Raw genomic sequence first — 17733 nt, 5'->3', positions numbered from 1 at the left:
GAATTTCTATTGGATATTAGATGAGATTGAGACGGTTAGGTTTGGAGGTTCTACAGGTTCTGAATGGATCCTGCAGCACATTTACCCACAGATGTTGCTACAGCTGGGCCTGTAGATCCTGTAGCTCTACACTCGTAGGTTGAAGCTGAAGCTGAGTCCTAGCTGCTCCATAAATGCTGGATTGGTGATAAATCTGGAGAGCGGGCAGGACGAGGAAGTGCTGCAATCTGGTGGAGACTGTGTTCCTGGGAAACCCTTGCTGTGTGTGGGTGAACATTATCCTGCTGAAAAATGCTGCTGCTATCAGCTGGAAGTTCTACAGGAGAGAAAGCAGCAACACATGTATCTGCAGGATGTTCTGCACAGATCACAGAGATCACTGTTAGTAATGTTCCTCCTATCACTACTAGGAGTGACTGACTCTCACTGTATGAGATGATGCTCCTCAGATCTTCAGTCATACCTGCAGTTTACAGTGTGAACTCTTCAGTCCAGGTCAAAGACAGGACTGAAAAGCTTAACAAAAGGCCTCCGAACTTTAAACTGACCATCATCAGATCCTAAACAGAACCTGGACGATAGAGTAAGAGTCTGAACCAGTCCTTCATAAGCCAACACTGTCTGACCAATAATACGCCCCTCTCAAAGTTTGTCAATTGAGAAAAATGTTTTGAATGCATTGAAGATGCATGCCTAGCAGTCAACAACTGGTACCTCACCAGGAGGTACACTAACCCAAAAAGGAGATAGGAGACTGTAAAAACAACTCTTACATGTTCGAGTACATTATGTAAAGGTTCATAACCAATCTATAGATTCTTCACACTCTTGGTTCTTCAGTGGAATGACTGGAAGTACCCTTTGTAGCAGATGATGTTTAAGAGTGCAATGTCTTGCAACACATTTATTGCAACATTTATTACAGCTTAACTTTAGGAAGTGAAGTCAGATGATAGTTAGTTGGATAAAGGGTTTGCTGTATTGTGTGTCTCACATAACAAACATCTCAAACCTCTTGTCTCTCTCTGAGATTTGGCCTTAATTTAAGAAAGATTCAGTGCCCCATTAGTGTTATTTTAAGTCAGAGAATTTAGACTTTAAAAATTCTACTATTCTAGGTCTTGCCAAACTATTAGGATGATTAAAAATACTAAGTACTAAATGCTTTAGAGTTTATACATAAATTATTTGTATTTACTGTTATGGGTTGACTCTTCAGCTGAGTTGTAATTGTATATCTCATACAGCTGGTTATTGCTTGCATCTCCAGAGCTCTGCTTAGTCTGGAGTTTCATATTTCCAGTTTGAAATGCCAGTAACAGCTGCAGGCAAAGTTATGCTTCAGCAACGCAGAAGCAGCAGGTTTGAGTTTCAGCAGAGTGGGCACTTCATACCCTGCCTGGCACCACACCCACCTGAGCTCAGTTATGCTGTAAAGCCAGAGAGATGATAGTTCAGTTTTTAGACGGTTTAATCTGTTTAATTCCTTAATATGGATGTGTATGATTATCAATAAACTAAAGTACTGCAATTCTAAATTCCCAAATTCCAGCTAAATCTTTGTCTTAGCTCCCTTTCAACTCCCCAAACCAGACCAGAAGTATCCAACTGCCTCCTGAAACCAGAAATGTCTATCAGGATTCCCAAGCCAGAGGCATCTCTAGGCCCCTCAGGCCAGAGCCACCAATCAGAATTCTCAAGCTAGGAGTATCCACTAAGATCCTGAAATGAGATACACATATTGGCATGAGATTGTATCTAAGATTGAGTGAGAGACAAGCTTCCAAAACCAGACCAGAGGTCAGTGTCCAACAGCTTCCTTAATCCTCCTGAAACCAGAAGTGTCTACTTGGATTCCCAAGCCAGAGGCATCTCTAGACATCTCAAGCCAGGATTCCTAAGCCCAGATACACTATAGCAGCATGAGATTATCCTCAAATTGTAATAATGCAAGTCTAAATTCTAGCATCTCTAGGGCTCAATCGTACAATCCTGCGCACGGTGCATTGCAATGTTCGTTTCTATCTTTCAGCCTGTAAACAGTCTATTTTCATGCCTTGTGCCTTAATATAGCATCAGAGTTTAGGAATAAATCTACACTGATGGGCATAGTGGTCTGGAAATGAGGTGTGTTCAGGTACATTTGGTGGAAAACCCTGGTAAGAGTCAACAGTCAGATGTTCATTGCTATAGGTTTGCTTAGCGCACAGACACATGCACTGCAGAGCGCAAAACCCGACTTTTAACTCAAGAATAAACAAACTTCTAAATAAAATAACATTCCTGGTCCCTTAAATGAGCTGTTGGTGTAGATCAGGTCAGTATCCTCTGCTGAGAAGCACAAAAGCGCTGCGCTGTTAAGATACGAACGCGCCAAAGTCAGAGCACACCTGCCTCTTAAAGAGATTGGCAAGTGATTTATTTTACATTACGCCAAAAGTACACCCTAATGATTAATTAAGAAAATGATTACACACTTTTTGCTTTGTGTTTAGAGCCGTGCAAGGCATATTTTGTCCATGCCCCTAAACCGCATTTCATGAGTCTCTCTGCACTCTATTCTGTTCTTGAGCTGATCTGAATCCACATGAAGTTTGGAGGTGATTCTGTAATTCCTTCAAAGTCCTTCAAAGCTCCCTTAACCACACAAAAGAACATCAGAGGAATTCTCTAACCAAGACCCCAGATAGAAATATATCTTTGAATTAGAGTACTGCATTTTTTATTTGTTGGATTGTCCAGGCCTCCAGAGGCCACTGGAATCACTGATTGGTGGAAACTTCACACTAGACCTCGAGCAGTTTGGACTGTGTCTCTCCACTCTTCCTCCAGACTCTGATCCCTTCATTTACTTTAAATGAAATGTAAAATTTACTGATGATCAGTGATGGTTTGGAGAGACATGTCTGTCATCTGCTGGTGTTGATCCACTGTGTTTTATATCAAGTCTAAAGTCAGTGCAGTTTTGTTTTCCCACAAAATCTTACAGCACTTCATATCTTACAGCTTCCCTCTGCTGAAAACAACTTTTATGGAGATGAGGATTTCATTTTCCAGCAGGACTTGGCACACTGCCCACACTGACAAAAGCACCAATTGGTCTTATTGAATATTCAAATTTTCTGAGACACTGATTTTTGGGTTTCCATTGGCCATAAAATAGATCACTCTGTGTTTAATACATCTATACAATATATGAGTTTCACATTTTGAACTAAATTACTGAAATAAAGTAACTTTTCAGTGATATATTTTAATTTAGTATCTTTACATTATATCACATTTCTTACTGGCTTTATAAGCCATGGGCATCACTCAGGTTCTCCACACTAGACATCATCCAAGAGTCTCATCCAATGGCACAAGCAGATTCTGAATATAAAGTTGGTTCATTTATTGGAAGGGTCACCAAAGCTCTATATTAAGACTATTTCTGGGTCCAGGCCAGGTCCTGATTTTGTGCCAGTGCTATTTTATGCCCCTTGACTACTACATACATGCCCCGCCCATCTGCCCCTCGACCTGTCAACATGTGCCCCAGTTTCCATCAGTCCCACCAGCCTGGGCACGTATGCACTGTGCATCACTGTATGTAAGTGTGATTACTGTAATGATGGGTTACTGTCAGTCTCAGCACTTATCACCATCCCTGTCCACATCCACATTATTATCTCTGCTCTGTTCCCAGTCCATCCTAGTCTCATTCACTGCCATCTGTATCACTGTCTTCCAGTTGCCTTAAAACTTTTGCCACTAATTATGTTATGTTTACTTAACTTAAAAAAGTATGGTATTATGTTTAAATTGTAATTTAATTGAATTGTTTTATTTGGTTATATATCTATAATCATACTGGTCAGCTGATTAAAACAGATTTAGTCTTCTTTTTGACTTAAATAAAACAGATTTGAAATACTCATAGAAACTTAATTTTTTTTGGAATTTTAGAGCCTACAACATTAAGGTCAGGCAGTTAATCTTCATTTTCAGGAAAATGACTACATAGTTAAAGTAAGACTTGGGGTGGTGGGTGTTAACATAAACAAACACGCCCTGGCCCGCCGGTGGGCCAGAAAAATATGATATTTAATATCTGGCTGTGTTTATGAATAGTTATAGGTTCAATATAGACACCCAATATACCATTTTAAAGCTTAGAATCCTTGCTTTATCTAGCCTATTTAGCTGTATCTCCTTTCAGAAAATAAACATTTAGGGCGAAATATGCCTTGGTTATGAAAATATTAAATCATAATTTTCATATTTCCGTTTATCGGACGTCCATATTTGATCGAATGCGGACATGTTATACACCATTCGAACCGTCTGGCTCTCCGGATTCCGAAACTGTGCTCCGTTTTACTGTAGGTCCCTGAATTAGAGCTGAAAGAGCGCGTTGCAGCGCGTGTTCAGAGTTGAAAAATGCACAGGTTTGGTCCTGTAGTTACCTACAGTCACTCCCTCCACCCCCCCCCCCCCCCAACACCCACCAGCGCGTCCCCCACTCTCTTACCTTCAAAAAGAGCCCAGACTCAAGAAAATCAATCAATCCAGTCTCCTATAATCCACAGTTATATCCCCCCCGCGCGAGGAATAATGTGAGACGGAATCTTAACTTTAATTCCGAATTAAAAGCATTTTATTCGACGCTACGCCGATTCTGGCCCACAGCCAGACAGGGCGGAGCCTACTGGACATGACGGTATGAGAATGAGGTCTCTCAGCCAATCAGGTGGCGAGCTCGGCCAGCTGAAAGGCTAAGGAAGAGAGATGCTTGGCCATAGAAACTTTCTCTAATAGATTTCCACTCAGCAGAACAACCGCTCTTAAAGAGACAGTGCGGATTTCTGTTTGTATATGAGTAGAGCACACAAAAACCCAGAGGTTACTGCAAAATGAGTTATAAAAGTGGTATTTTTTATTCTTATAAAGTTTCCAGTCCTTTGGAGAAAGAAAAGACCATTACTGGTTCAAATCACTATAACTTCTAAACAGTAATAGGTAGCAGTTTAAAATTTTATATGATGATTGTAAACACATTATAGTAAAATATAGAGTTGTCAAAACCCTTCATCCATATAAATAGTTTTTATGTGTCTGAAAATAAAAAAAAATAATAGAAAATCTGAAAAGCGCCTAAACATTTTCCCGGTTTTTACCATATATTGGCCATTACATGTTCAATTGAATAATTAAAATGCCTTAAATGAATTGTGTAAAGGCTTCTAAGTAATATTAATTCATAGAATTGACTCTAAATAATTTAATATTGGAGTGATAAGCCTTCAAATGTGAGTATGTAATTTCAGGCGGAAAATGGTAAAAATAGGCTTGGAGCATAAGAGGTTAATGTATTTGAGTTCAAATAAATTGTAGGTTTACAGTGTTTCATGCATTTCAGTTTAAGGCACCATAACCTACCGAAGCTTTGATATGGACAAAGTTCTGCTATTACCATTTAGGCATCCATTTCTATATTTTAAAAACTATACAGTAGAGACAAAATATGGGTACAGTGATATATTGTATAATTTTTGGTTGAGCTAGGTTATCGATATGTGGCGACAAACATCAATATCTTTTTAAAATGATTGCCTTGCCCACCAAACAGACTTACTGAAGTTACTGCTTTATTACTCCTTGTGATGTCATTACTCAAAACATTGCTAAATATATGTTTTTCATGTATAGAGAAGTTGGTATTTTTTGCATTAATATGTTTTTGTGTTAAAGAAACAAGAGCAAACTAAGCTATGCCTTTCATCGTACATTTTTCAATTTTTGGTTGTCAGATTCTGTCAGTCCTAATGCTGTCAGTCTGCCTGGTCTGGACACTGAACTCTACAACAAAGACTCCAATTCTCAGCATGCTCTATCACTTTGCCGAGCTTCTAATTGCACACACCTGTTCTGTCTTGTGTATTTTTGATCTCTTCTACTAAACATTTCTTTGTTCTGTTTGTTTTGTTGATCCAAATTACAGTATATCATGATGAAATTGGGATGATTTTATCACCATAGGTTAACATCCCTTTTGTTACCACCTCCAATAGTCCTGTAGATTCCCAGTCCTGGATGCACTCCTTCTACCGTATGCCTTTTCAGGTTATAACCTTATGCTATTTAAATACATTCAGCTAGTTGTGCTATGTAAAAAAGTTTTCGTTACTTGATTCCTAAGAACTTGATTCAACCAAATCCTTGAAGAAAACACAGAAAAGACAGATGAACATTTTCTTTATTCAGATTTTTCTTGTTCACTGTTACTGAGAAATCTTTGGATCGACCTGCTCCACCAAAAACGTTCGTACACCAGGTTCCTAAATGATATTGTCGCTGTGCAATAAAAAACAATGCACAATTTCAACAAAACAACTGTTTATAGATAAAAATTCTCCAAAATTTACAATGATTGGTTTTATTTTTCGGTTGCGGTTTTGGAGATACTTGTTTTTCATTGGACAGCGACGAAATAATCAATATAACCATTCTGATGTTTCAGTGGTCAGCAATGTGATCCAAATTCAAGGTATAAAAAGCACAGTAAAACTGTGATCAAGTGTCTCTTGATGCATGTCATTTTAAACATGCTCTACACCGATTGCACCTCCCCATAACCAGTGTTGTCCTGATCCCGAGAACAACCCAACATTAAAAACGGGTAAAAGTGAAAAACAGTAGTTGGAACCGGAATCGACCAGTAGGTCGTAGTCGTTTGTGAGGTATGCCGTGTACTAAGGGATGATTGGACTCTCATAAAATGTGTTTAGGTCTGATTACTGTTGAAATTTAAGTTTTTGTATTAATGTAAAAGAAAATATGATAAACTCCTGGTTTGTATTGTCATCCAATGCCAAATCTGAAATGTACAGCCTAAACAAGCTTCTGAAGATGAAAGAAGATTGGTGGTTGGGTTTCTGGACAGGGATTAAGCCTAGTCCTAGATTATATTTATGGTTGTAAATTCTGGACCTGGATTAGTCACCTGATCGATAGCTAGTAATAGACTACATCCATTAACAGAGGTTTAACAGAAGTGGCGAATCCAGACTGATCCCTTGCCGACCATCAGTAAACATTTCTCATGCCAGCACCCTTTAAACAGGGTCAGCATGAGATAAACAGAACTCAGATCCCTTTCCATGCCCCCAGAAAAGACCCAAAAACTTTAAGCAAATAAATGGACGAACAGAGAGAAAAACTCAGGATGTTTTCTAATATTTTGAGTGTGGCAGACGTGACCTGACATTCATTCCCTCACTGAGGGAAACCGAAGGAAAATAAAAACGACATTGTCAAGTGCAATGATGTCTCGGCTTCGAGCGAGCCAGCCGTACATGCTAACGTTAGCATTTCCTGTACACATCTCCAACTCAGACCATACACCACCACATCACTCTCCACACTCTGGTCAGATAAAGTCAAGGGTTTAGCTGCCTCAGACACGTCGCGTTAAAGGACAGCGTGGTGAAATAAATCAGATTTACATCACTGTAAAGTGAGGTTTTCACTGCACTATCGCTTTAATGCTGAGATGGTTCCAGTGGTTGGGTTTAGGCTGAGTAGGCGTTGAAGGGGTATTGGCCCAGGACGAATTCTCCAACTCCGATGAAGTAAACCACTTGTGCAATTCCGAAGAGCGGAGCGATCACTAGCGCCCTGCAACCGGCGCCCTTCAGCAGAGCCGATGGACCTTCCTTATGAACGATCTTCCTGTAGGACCAAAAAAGCATTTGCTTAATTTCTTTATGTTCACAACTAACAAGAGCACACTTCCCTGTCTTGCAGTAGATATTTACAGTGTCCAACAAAAGTGAGTACATCGGTGGATCTCTGTTTTGAATCCGGGACATGCAGCTTGCTCTCAGTCCTGAGAGAGCACAGTTGGTCTTGCTCTCTCTCTGGGTGGGTACAGTAGAGTAGATGGCACTCTTTCTTTCCCCTCATCACTCCTAGGGTGATGTGGATCAGCACAAGGCTGCGTCTGTGAGCTGATGTTAAATTTGATGTTTTGGGTTCAATTCTCTCATACTGACCACTGGACATTCAACGTGGCACCTCAGGGTAAAGAACTTTCTGAGGATGTGAGAAACAGAATTGTTGCTCTATATAAAGATGGCCAATAGGCTATAAGAAGATTACTCACACCCTAAAACCTACAGCTACAGCATGATGGCCAGGATCATACAGCAGTTTTCTAGGACTGGTTCCACTCAGAACATTACTCCTCACAGTCCACATAAGAAGTTTTGGCCATGTATTTACTGGAATATCTAGAGACTGGCTTTAAAAAATAGCTGTATGAGTGCTGCCAGTATTGCTGCAGATGTTGAATCAGTGTGAGGTCAGCTTGCAGTGTTCAGATCATACACCCTACACACTGCATCAATTCTGACTCTCACTCTGCCGTCCTAGGAGGTAGCCTCTTCTAAAGCTGACGCACAAGAAAGCCTGAAACAGTTTACTCTAGACAAGCAGTCCAAAAGCCTGGATTACTGAACTATGTTCTGTAGTCTGACTAACAAGACCAATGTAAACTAGTTTGGCTCAGATGGTGCCCTGGTGAGGAGTACCAAGACAACAGTTCCTTGCTTACAGTTAAGCATGGTGGTGGTAGCATCATGGTTTTGGGCTACATAAGTCAGAAATTGGGATGCATGGCAGAATTCAAAAACGATAATAAAATATCTGCAGAAATATTAGGGGTATACTCATTGTTGTTGGATACTATAAGTAATGTAAGGAGAGGGTGATGACTGTACCTGACGCAGTCCACCACGCCGCTGTACACCTCCTCGTTTGCACTTTTGTTGAGCGACTGGAGCCTTGTCTTCACCACTGAGAGAGGGAAACATCAGGTTATAGCTCCTCCTACATTTATTATCAGCGCAAGTGTCCAAATCTTATACTGATTAACTATAGCACACACTCACCGTCACACGGACTGACCGCTACAGCCGCCGTGCATCCAGCCGCACAGCCTGAAGCGAAGGACCAGTAAAACGGAGCGTTTTCTGTATCGGAGGGTTTCCCCAGCTGGTTCAGGTGAGCAAAGAGCGGGAAATAAACCACGGAAAACGGGATGTCCCTGAAATTACAGGTACAGACAGGACAGGTCAATAACCATAACAAAACCACTGTATGATAAATATGTGGGTGGGGCTAATCTACTGTATGATGACTGTGGTGGGGCTAAAGTACTTTATGATGACTGTGTGGGTGGGGCCAAACTACTGTAGGATGACTGTGTGGGTTGGGCTAAACTACTGTATGATGACTGAATGGGTGGGGCTAAACTACTGTATGATGACTGTGTGGGTGGGGCCAAACTACTGTATGATGACTGTGTGGGTGGGACTAAACTACTGTATGATGACTGTGTGGATGGGGCTAATCTGATGTATGATGACTGTGTGGGTGGGGCTAACCTACTGTATGATTGTGTGCATTGAGCTAAATTACTGTATGATGATTGTGTGGATCGGGTTAAACTGCTGTAGGTTGAATATGTGGGTGGGGCTAAACCACTGTAGGCTGAATGGGAGGGGCTAAACTGCTGTAGATTCTGAATCGTACCTCATGAGTGTGGCCCCGAGGCCCTTGTAGAGGCCCTGGATGCCACGGGTCCTCAGCAGCTCCTGGGTAATTTGCATGGCTGAAACTGGGCGCATGTAGCCGCAGCTCAGCATGGTTGCTCCGCCCACTGCGCTTGGCACCACTGCCAGGTTCCTCTGTGCCACTGTGAGAAACGTAGATGAAGAAAATTAAGATCTTTAACCTTTTATAAGAGAACTTTGGTGAAACATGGAAAACAGTTCAGTTTCCTAAACTTGTTCAGAAAATAAATCAAATTGCTCTGGAAAAGACTGGATCTGATTCAGGATTGGTACAACAGATCTTTTGGTTTTAATGTTATGGCTGATTGGTTAATTATTCTGTTGATAATTTACACAGCAGTTCTGAGATGCTATTTCCCGGTAAGTTCCTGCAGTTCTACTATTACATTCCTGCGTTTGGTTCCTCCTGCTGCTGTTATATCACTTTGTTCCTTTTTACTATTTAGAGCAATTTCCTGAGTTCAGCAGCTGGAGGTAAGCTGGGTATGAGGGGGAAGATGTAAAGTCTATAGTAAGCACAGTTTAAACCAGCCATGTGCAGAATTTAGGTTCCACCACGTAGATTTGTATGTTAGTTCAATTAAATGATATTTCAACGATACAAACTAAAGTCAGACTCTTGCAGTAAAAAATAGATGAGACTTTAATTTTAGTGGCAATAAACGAGAGCGTAGTCATGATACGGGCGATGGTCAAAACCAGAGAGAGAATCAACTGATGCATCAGAACCAAAATGCTAGAAAAAGATAAAACCAGAGCCAAAAAACATAAAAAAAACAAGAAAACAAATAATAAACAGGTGAAAAGTGCTAGCCAATAATCTAAGCCAAACACACGGGGAAAAAGGGTCAGTTAGTCACTAGATAAACAGTAGCAGCACCGAAATCACTACAAACAAACAAACAGGTTTATATACACCTAGAAATTTGATCGGCATGAGAAAGAGATGCGATTGGCTGAGTCCGAACATGTGACATTGTCAGGTGCATGCTGGGGATTGTAGTTCTGGAGAGGAGCATGTTCATTGACGGGAAGGGGAAAAGCAGAGTAAGGAACTACAGTATCAGTATCAGGTGGGACAGATAAACTGATTGTTCTGGTTCTGTTTGGCTGATTATTATTTGGTGCTAAGAGAGAGAACTAAACTACAGCCTGTAGTTTAAACAGCTACTTAAACTGTGTGAGTGTTTGTGACTGAGTGTTACTGAGTGAGTGTGTGTTACTGATTGTGTTACCAAGTGTTTGTGAGTAAGTGTTCGTGTTACTGAGTGTGTGTGAGTCTTACTGAGTGCTTGTGTGTTAATGAGTGTTTGTATGTTTCTGAGTGTTTGTGTGTGTTACTGAGTGCTTGTGTGTTACTGAGTGTTTGTATGTTTCTGAGTGTTTGTGTGTTTCTGAGTGTTTGTGTGTTTCTGAGTGTTTGTGTGTGTTTCTGAGTGTTTGTGTGTGTTTCTGAGTGTTTGTGTGTGTTTCTGAGTGTTTGTGTGTGTTACTGAGTGTTTGTGTGTTACTGAGTGTTTGTGTGTTTCTGAGTGTTTGTGTGTTTCTGAGTGTTTGTGTGTGTTTCTGAGTGTTTGTGTGTGTTTCTGAGTGTTTGTGTGTGTTTCTGAGTGTTTGTGTGTGTTACTGAGTGTTTGTGTGTTTCTGAGTGTTTGTGTGTGTTTCTGAGTGTTTGTGTGTGTTACTGAGTGTTTGTGTGTTTCTGAGTGTTTGTGTGTGTTTCTGAGTGTTTGTGTGTGTTACTGAGTGTTTGTATGTTTCTGAGTGTTTGTGTGTTTCTGAGTGTTTGTGTGTTACTGAGTGTTTGTGTGTGTTTCTGAGTGTTTGTGTGTGTTACTGAGTGTTTGTATGTTTCTGAGTGTTTGTGTGTGAGAGTTTGTGTCACTGAGTGTTTGTGTGTGTTTCTGAGTGTTTGTGTGTGTTACTGAGTGTTTGTGTGTTTCTGAGTGTTTGTGTGTGTTTCTGAGTGTTTGTGTGTGTTACTGAGTGTTTGTGTGTTACTGAGTGTTTGTGTGTTACTGAGTGTTTGTGTGTGTTTCTGAGTGTTTGTGTGTGTTTCTGAGTGTTTGTGTGTTTCTGAGTGTTTGTGTGTGTTTCTGAGTGTTTGTGTGTGTTTCTGAGTGTTTGTGTGTGTTTCTGAGTGTTTGTGTGTTACTGAGTGTTTGTATGTTTCTGAGTGTTTGTGTGTTACTGAGTGTTTGTGTGTGTTACTGAGTGTTTGTATGTTTCTGAGTGTTTGTGTGTGAGAGTTTGTGTCACTGAGTGTTTGTGTGTGTTTCTGAGTGTTTGTGTGTGTTTCTGAGTGTTTGTGTGTGTTACTGAGTGTTAGTGTGTTTCTGAGTGTTTGTGTGTGTTTCTGAGTGTTTGTGTGTTTCTGAGTGTTTGTGTGTGTTACTGAGTGTTTGTGTGTGTTTCTGAGTGTTTGTGTGTTTCTGAGTGTTTGTGTGTGTTACTGAGTATTTGTATGTTACTCAGTGTTTGTATGTTACTGAGTGTTTGTGAGTGAGTATTTGTATGTTACTCAGTGTTTGTATGTTACTGAGTGTTTTTGAGTTAGTGTTTGTGTGTTACTGAGTGTTTGTGTGTTACTGAGTGTTTGTGTGTTACTGAGTGTTTGTGTGTATTTAAGTGCAGTATTAGCTGAGTTAGCTGTATCTGTATATTCACGCTTGGAGGAGAACACTAATCAGCATGGTGTTTAGAGTTCCTCTGGTTCTGAAGGAGAACAGTTTCTGCAGGCTGTTCTGGTCGTGGACGGTGGACGATGGGCTGAAGACTCCAATAAACCAGGTAACATTTTCTGTTTATTAGGCTAAAAAACACCTGAACACACCTGTAACCAGACAGGTAGTTTTAATTGTTGCATATTTTTAACCCCAAACTCGAAGCGACTATTTCCCAGTTCCTGCAGTTCTGCTGAGTTTTGGTTCCTCCTGATGGGAACTGTTGCTGATGTTAGATCACACTGTTTCTGGTGATTTACAGGTATTATGTAACACCAGGTGTGGGCAGTACTAAGCTGTGGAGCAGATAGTATTTGAGTATTTGTAATGTATTTAATAGTAATTAGACTGACCGAGTCTCCCAGCGTCCTGCAGCTGGATCTTCAGCATCTCCATGGGCGTGGTGATGATCACCTGACACACTCCAGCTCCACACCCCGCCAGCATCTCCTTAAACACACTCAACTTCGAACTGTGATAAAAACACACACACACACTCAATTAGCACCTGATTCATACACACCTTACTCCACTGATCACCCCACTGTTTATCCCACCGATCACCCCAATCACTACTTTTTTCACCCTGCTCACCCTACTCTTTACCCCACTGTTCACCCCATTGTTTAACCCATTGATCACTCCACTGATCATGCCCAGATTACCCCACTCTTCAGACCACAGATCACCCCATTGATCGACCCATTGATCGACCCATTGATCGACCCATTGATCGACCCATTGATCGACCCATTGATCGACCCATTGATCATCCCATTGATCATCCCATTGATCATCCCATTGATCATCCCATTGACCAACCCATTGACCGACCCATTGACCGACCCATTGACCGACCCATTGACCGACCCATTGACCGACCCATTGACCGACCCATTGATCATCCCATTGATCATCCCATTGATCATCCCATTGACCAACCCATTGACCAACCCATTGACCAACCCATTGACCAACCCATTGTCTAAGCCATTGATCACTCCACTGATCACGTCCAGATTACCCCACTCTTCAGCCCACTGATCAACCCATTGTTCAACCCATTGATCAACCCACTGATCACTCCCAGTCACCCTACTCTTCACCCCACACTCACTCTCCTCTGCTGAGCTGGTGACGGAAGAAGTCGTTAGCTGCTAGTTTGATGGCTTTCTCCGGCGTCACCAGGGTCAGGTTGACTGCTGCTCCTGCAGAACCAACCAACCAACCAATAAGTACCCATCAGAACCGATCAATCACAGCACAGATACTCACTGTAATTATTAAAAACTACTTTAAATCATTCCTTAGCGCAGTACTGTGTAAAGTAAAGCTGATGTGATTGGCTGAGAGACATGCTACATGCTATATAAGTTATATTGGACATTATATATTAATGCCTTTACTATATTTTCTATATTACTGTTGTAAATATTCATAAATAAACACCAAAACCAAGATAAACCATCTGCAATCACTCAAGATTTACACACCGCACATTGATCACATCACCGCTGTGATATAATCACATAATTACAGGTTTGTGCTATAACTCGGTGTTGTGAAGATCCATACCTGGCATGTTCCAGATAACAGAAGTATTGGCTGTGGGATTGGGCAGGTTGTCTATTATACTTGGCAACCGGGGCGTTGGCACAATATGGGTGGGTTCAGTTCAGGACAGTTCAGTACAGGATGTAATTTCCAGGGTTGGGCAAGGGTGTGTGTGTGTGTGTGTGTGTGTGTGTGTGTGTGTGTGTGTGTGTGTGTGTGATCTTACCTCTGTACATGCCGAAGTAACCCTCAGATCGGACCGTTTTAATCAGACAGTCCATCCTAACAGAACAACATGCAGAACATTACGGTTCTGTTTATGGAACTCTCTCAGTATAACCTCTAAAACCAGTGAGTACTTTATAAAAACAGTGTGAACACTAAAACTAATGTAAACTCTAAAAATTGTGTAAACTCAAAAAACAGTGTAAACTCTAAAACCACTGTAAACTAATAATCTTTAAGAAATTGTTTATTCATAAACATTCCAAATAATTTCTAAATTAATACTAAAGTCCCTGTTGTCATTTTAAATCATGACTGATGTGTTCTTTTGATTTGTATCAATGACTTATTAATAAATCATTAGTATAATTTTAAATATCGTAACCTTGCTAAAATAATTGGTTTAAATAATTTCCTTAAGTTTATTTATTAATAAAGTTTATAGGCTTTAATATTGCATAGCTACCTATTCTTATTTTTTTTCATATTTATTTATATATTTTAATCTGCATTTTTGTCTGTACTTTTTATTCTGCAGTTTTAGTCCAGAAAATATCCATAAAGTCCACAAAGCAGTTTGTGTCTGGTAAAATGGTAAAAGTTCTAAAATGTTTTCTGTCTTTTCAATCAGTACTTTTATAGTTTTGAATTAGGACTGTTTTTGGTTGGTTCTGCTGCTTTTTTGTGTTTCACACACACACACACACACACTCACACTCACACTCACACTCACACACTCACACTCACACTCACACTCACACACTCACACTCACACTCACACACACACACACACACACACACACACACACATACACACACACTCACACACACACACACACACACACACACTATGTTGGAACACGTTGCATCAGCCGCTCCTCAAACTGCAGGAAAACTAGTTTTACAGCTTCATATTTACATCTTATTTACATTTACAGTTTAACTGGGTCTCTGATCCAGAATTATTACAATCAAATAATTTGAAACAGATAATAAAATAATAACCCAAGAACCCATAATAATATGATAATATTTTCAAAAATATTAAAGAATGAGTTTAAAGGATAAAGAGAGGCTGATAATAATCTGATTACTGCAGAATATAACACACACATATATATATATATATATATATATATATATATATATAACACACATATCACATCGCAAAATACTCCGGTTCAGAGTGTATGAATTAGTGCATCTCAAAAAAAATCATCATTGAAAAGTTACTTTATTTCAGTAATTCAGTTTTTTTAGATGCATTATTAAATACATGCACTGAGAGTATATATAGTGTTTATGTAACTGCTGTAACGATCAGATATCTGCAGTAATCAGATTATACATGTGTTTTGCTGGATTGTGATTGGTTGTTTGAGGGTGGTGTAGTGTAGAATCTGATTGGTGGAGATGGGTATCGTACATGTTCCTGTAAACCGGTTGGCCGCTGCGCTGGTTCTGTAGGCGGGTCTTAGCGAGGTCGATCGGGAACACACAGGTTACCCCCACCATCCCGGCAACCCCACCGTTTATCAGCTTCGCCGGGAGACTGAGGAGCAGAACGTACCGTTCACACCAGCACCTGATCCACATCTGATCCTAATCTGATATAAATCTGATCTACATCTAAAACTCATTCACACCAGCACCTGATTCACATCTGATCCATATCTGATCTACATCTAAAACTAAAACTCATTTAAACCAGCACCTGATCCACATCTGATCCTATTCTGATATAAATCTGATCTACATCTAAAACTCATTCACACCAGCACCTGATTCACATTTGATTCACATCTGATGTACACCTGATCCACATCTGATCTTAAACTAAAACCCATTCACAGCAGCACCTGATTCACTGATATAAATCCGATCTACATCTGATCCAGATCTGATCCACATCTGATCTAAAACTAAAACTCATTCACACCAGCACCAGATCCACATCTGATCCAAATCTGATCTTAATCTGATCTACAACTAAATTTCATTCACACCAGCACCAGATCCACATCTGATCTAAAACTAAAACTCATTTAAAACAGCACCTGATCCACATCTACAAATTTAAAATTTAAAACTCAGACATTTGATCTAAATCTGATCTAAATCTTAAATAAAACTAAAACTCATTCACACAAACACATTATGCACCTCTGATTTAAATCTAAGCTAAATCTGATCTAAAACTGATTAAAAATTAAAACTCTTTCACACCAACATCTTATCCAAATCTGATCTGAATCTGATCTAAAACTTATTTCATATTTTAAAACTCATTTGCACAGACATCTAATTCAAATCTGATCTAAATCTGATATAAATCTAAAGCTCAATTCACACCGACCACTAATTCACATCTGGTCTAAAATTAAAACTCATTTACACCAGCACTTTTTTCAACACCTAATCCACACCTGATCCAAATCTGATTTAAATCTAAAACTTATTCACACAAACACCTGATCATAAATCTATGTCTGATTTAAAACTTAAACCCAATCTAAACCAATTTCTTAAAGAAGCAAATTTACTCATTCCCCGGTTGCTGTGTAAACTGAAGCATTTCCAGTGTTAACATTTTCCCTCCAAACTGGATTTAGTTCATAAATCAAACAAAATTAGCTAAAAATATGTATTATTAATGCATTTAATAATATATAAAGTTGATTGCATTATGTCTAAGTTATGCTGTGGTAAAGTGAGGGCTACAATAAACACTAAAAAACACCAAACTGGTCTAAATACACTTAACCTGGACTAAAACAAGTGCATGTAGACCAAAACCGTGGAAATGAACTAAAAACACTAGTACTGGGTAAGAGACATTAGAAATGGGCTAGAAACACCTAAACTGGACTAAAACAGCAAAGGTAGACTAGAAACAGTAAAACTGGACCAGAACCACATTAAAACACTAAAACTGGACTAAAATATGCAGAATGAGGCAAAAACAGTACAAAAGCACCAAACCATTTCAGCAAACTAAAACTGAAAAATAATAAAATAATAAAATCACTTGAACTTGACTTAATATCAATATAAACATATTAAGATCAAAGACTGTACTAAAAGTACTAACATTTTAGAAAATTAGAAAAAAAGATTAGAAGTGAATATAGAGATCTTTTAATTTAAACATAATTAAAAGATGAATGAACTCAGAACTGAAATCAGTTTTAAATTAGAATCAGGCTGAGGATTAGTACTGGTTTAAATTCTAATCATTAAAAATTAAAGCGGGAATAAAAGCAGTAGATGATGTAAGAAGGTACCTGATTGGTTGTTGAGCCATGGTGCTGCTGGGTGGTGTGTGTTGGGGGGGGCAGGGCAGAGGCAGTAGCGGTGTGTGTATCTGCAGAGCGGCTTTATATAACCTTACACACCCTTAAACCACGCCCCCTCACAAACCCCGCCCCCTCTCTCTCCCTCACTCACCCACTCAAACACTCTCTCACACACACATGTATACCAACACGCACACACACACACACACACACACACAGCTTCTGGCGGGTTTTTGGAGGCGAATATCATATAAATCATATTTATTCATTATCAGCTTTTATTGCATCACAATTACATCATCAAACAGCCTGCAGATC

General features: G+C 39.7%; 1 protein-coding gene across 1 annotated transcript; it reads right to left on the bottom strand.

Annotated features, from left to right (window-relative positions):
* Positions 1-6220: 6220 nt before the first annotated feature.
* Positions 6221-17469, bottom strand: slc25a55b (solute carrier family 25 member 55b). The gene is made up of 9 exons (XM_007240543.3): positions 17404-17469; positions 15546-15671; positions 14121-14176; positions 13458-13548; positions 12694-12812; positions 9577-9739; positions 8934-9088; positions 8763-8838; positions 6221-7713 (listed from the first exon to the last, which is right to left on the bottom strand). The coding sequence occupies exons 1-9, from the start codon at positions 17421-17423 to the stop codon at positions 7554-7556; spliced, it is 966 nt and encodes a 321-aa protein (XP_007240605.1). The 5' UTR covers positions 17424-17469; the 3' UTR covers positions 6221-7553.
* Positions 17470-17733: the final 264 nt, after the last annotated feature.

This window comes from Astyanax mexicanus, chromosome 13 (assembly GCF_023375975.1).
Source record: "Astyanax mexicanus isolate ESR-SI-001 chromosome 13, AstMex3_surface, whole genome shotgun sequence".
Taxonomy (NCBI): domain Eukaryota; kingdom Metazoa; phylum Chordata; class Actinopteri; order Characiformes; family Acestrorhamphidae; genus Astyanax; species Astyanax mexicanus.
This window is presented reverse-complemented; position numbering and strand designations above follow the sequence as displayed.

Bases quoted from the DNA above. Each gene is read 5' to 3' on its own strand.
- slc25a55b (XM_007240543.3), bottom strand. From the start codon at position 17,423: ATGGCTCAACAACCAATCAG. The intron at 14,177-15,545 runs GTACGATACCCA...TTGTTCTGTTAG, and splicing joins CAACCGGTTTACAGGAACAT to GATGGACTGTCTGATTAAAA. The intron at 7,714-8,762 runs GTACAGTCATCA...TTGGTCCTACAG, and splicing joins GGCGTGGTGGACTGCGTCAG to GAAGATCGTTCATAAGGAAG.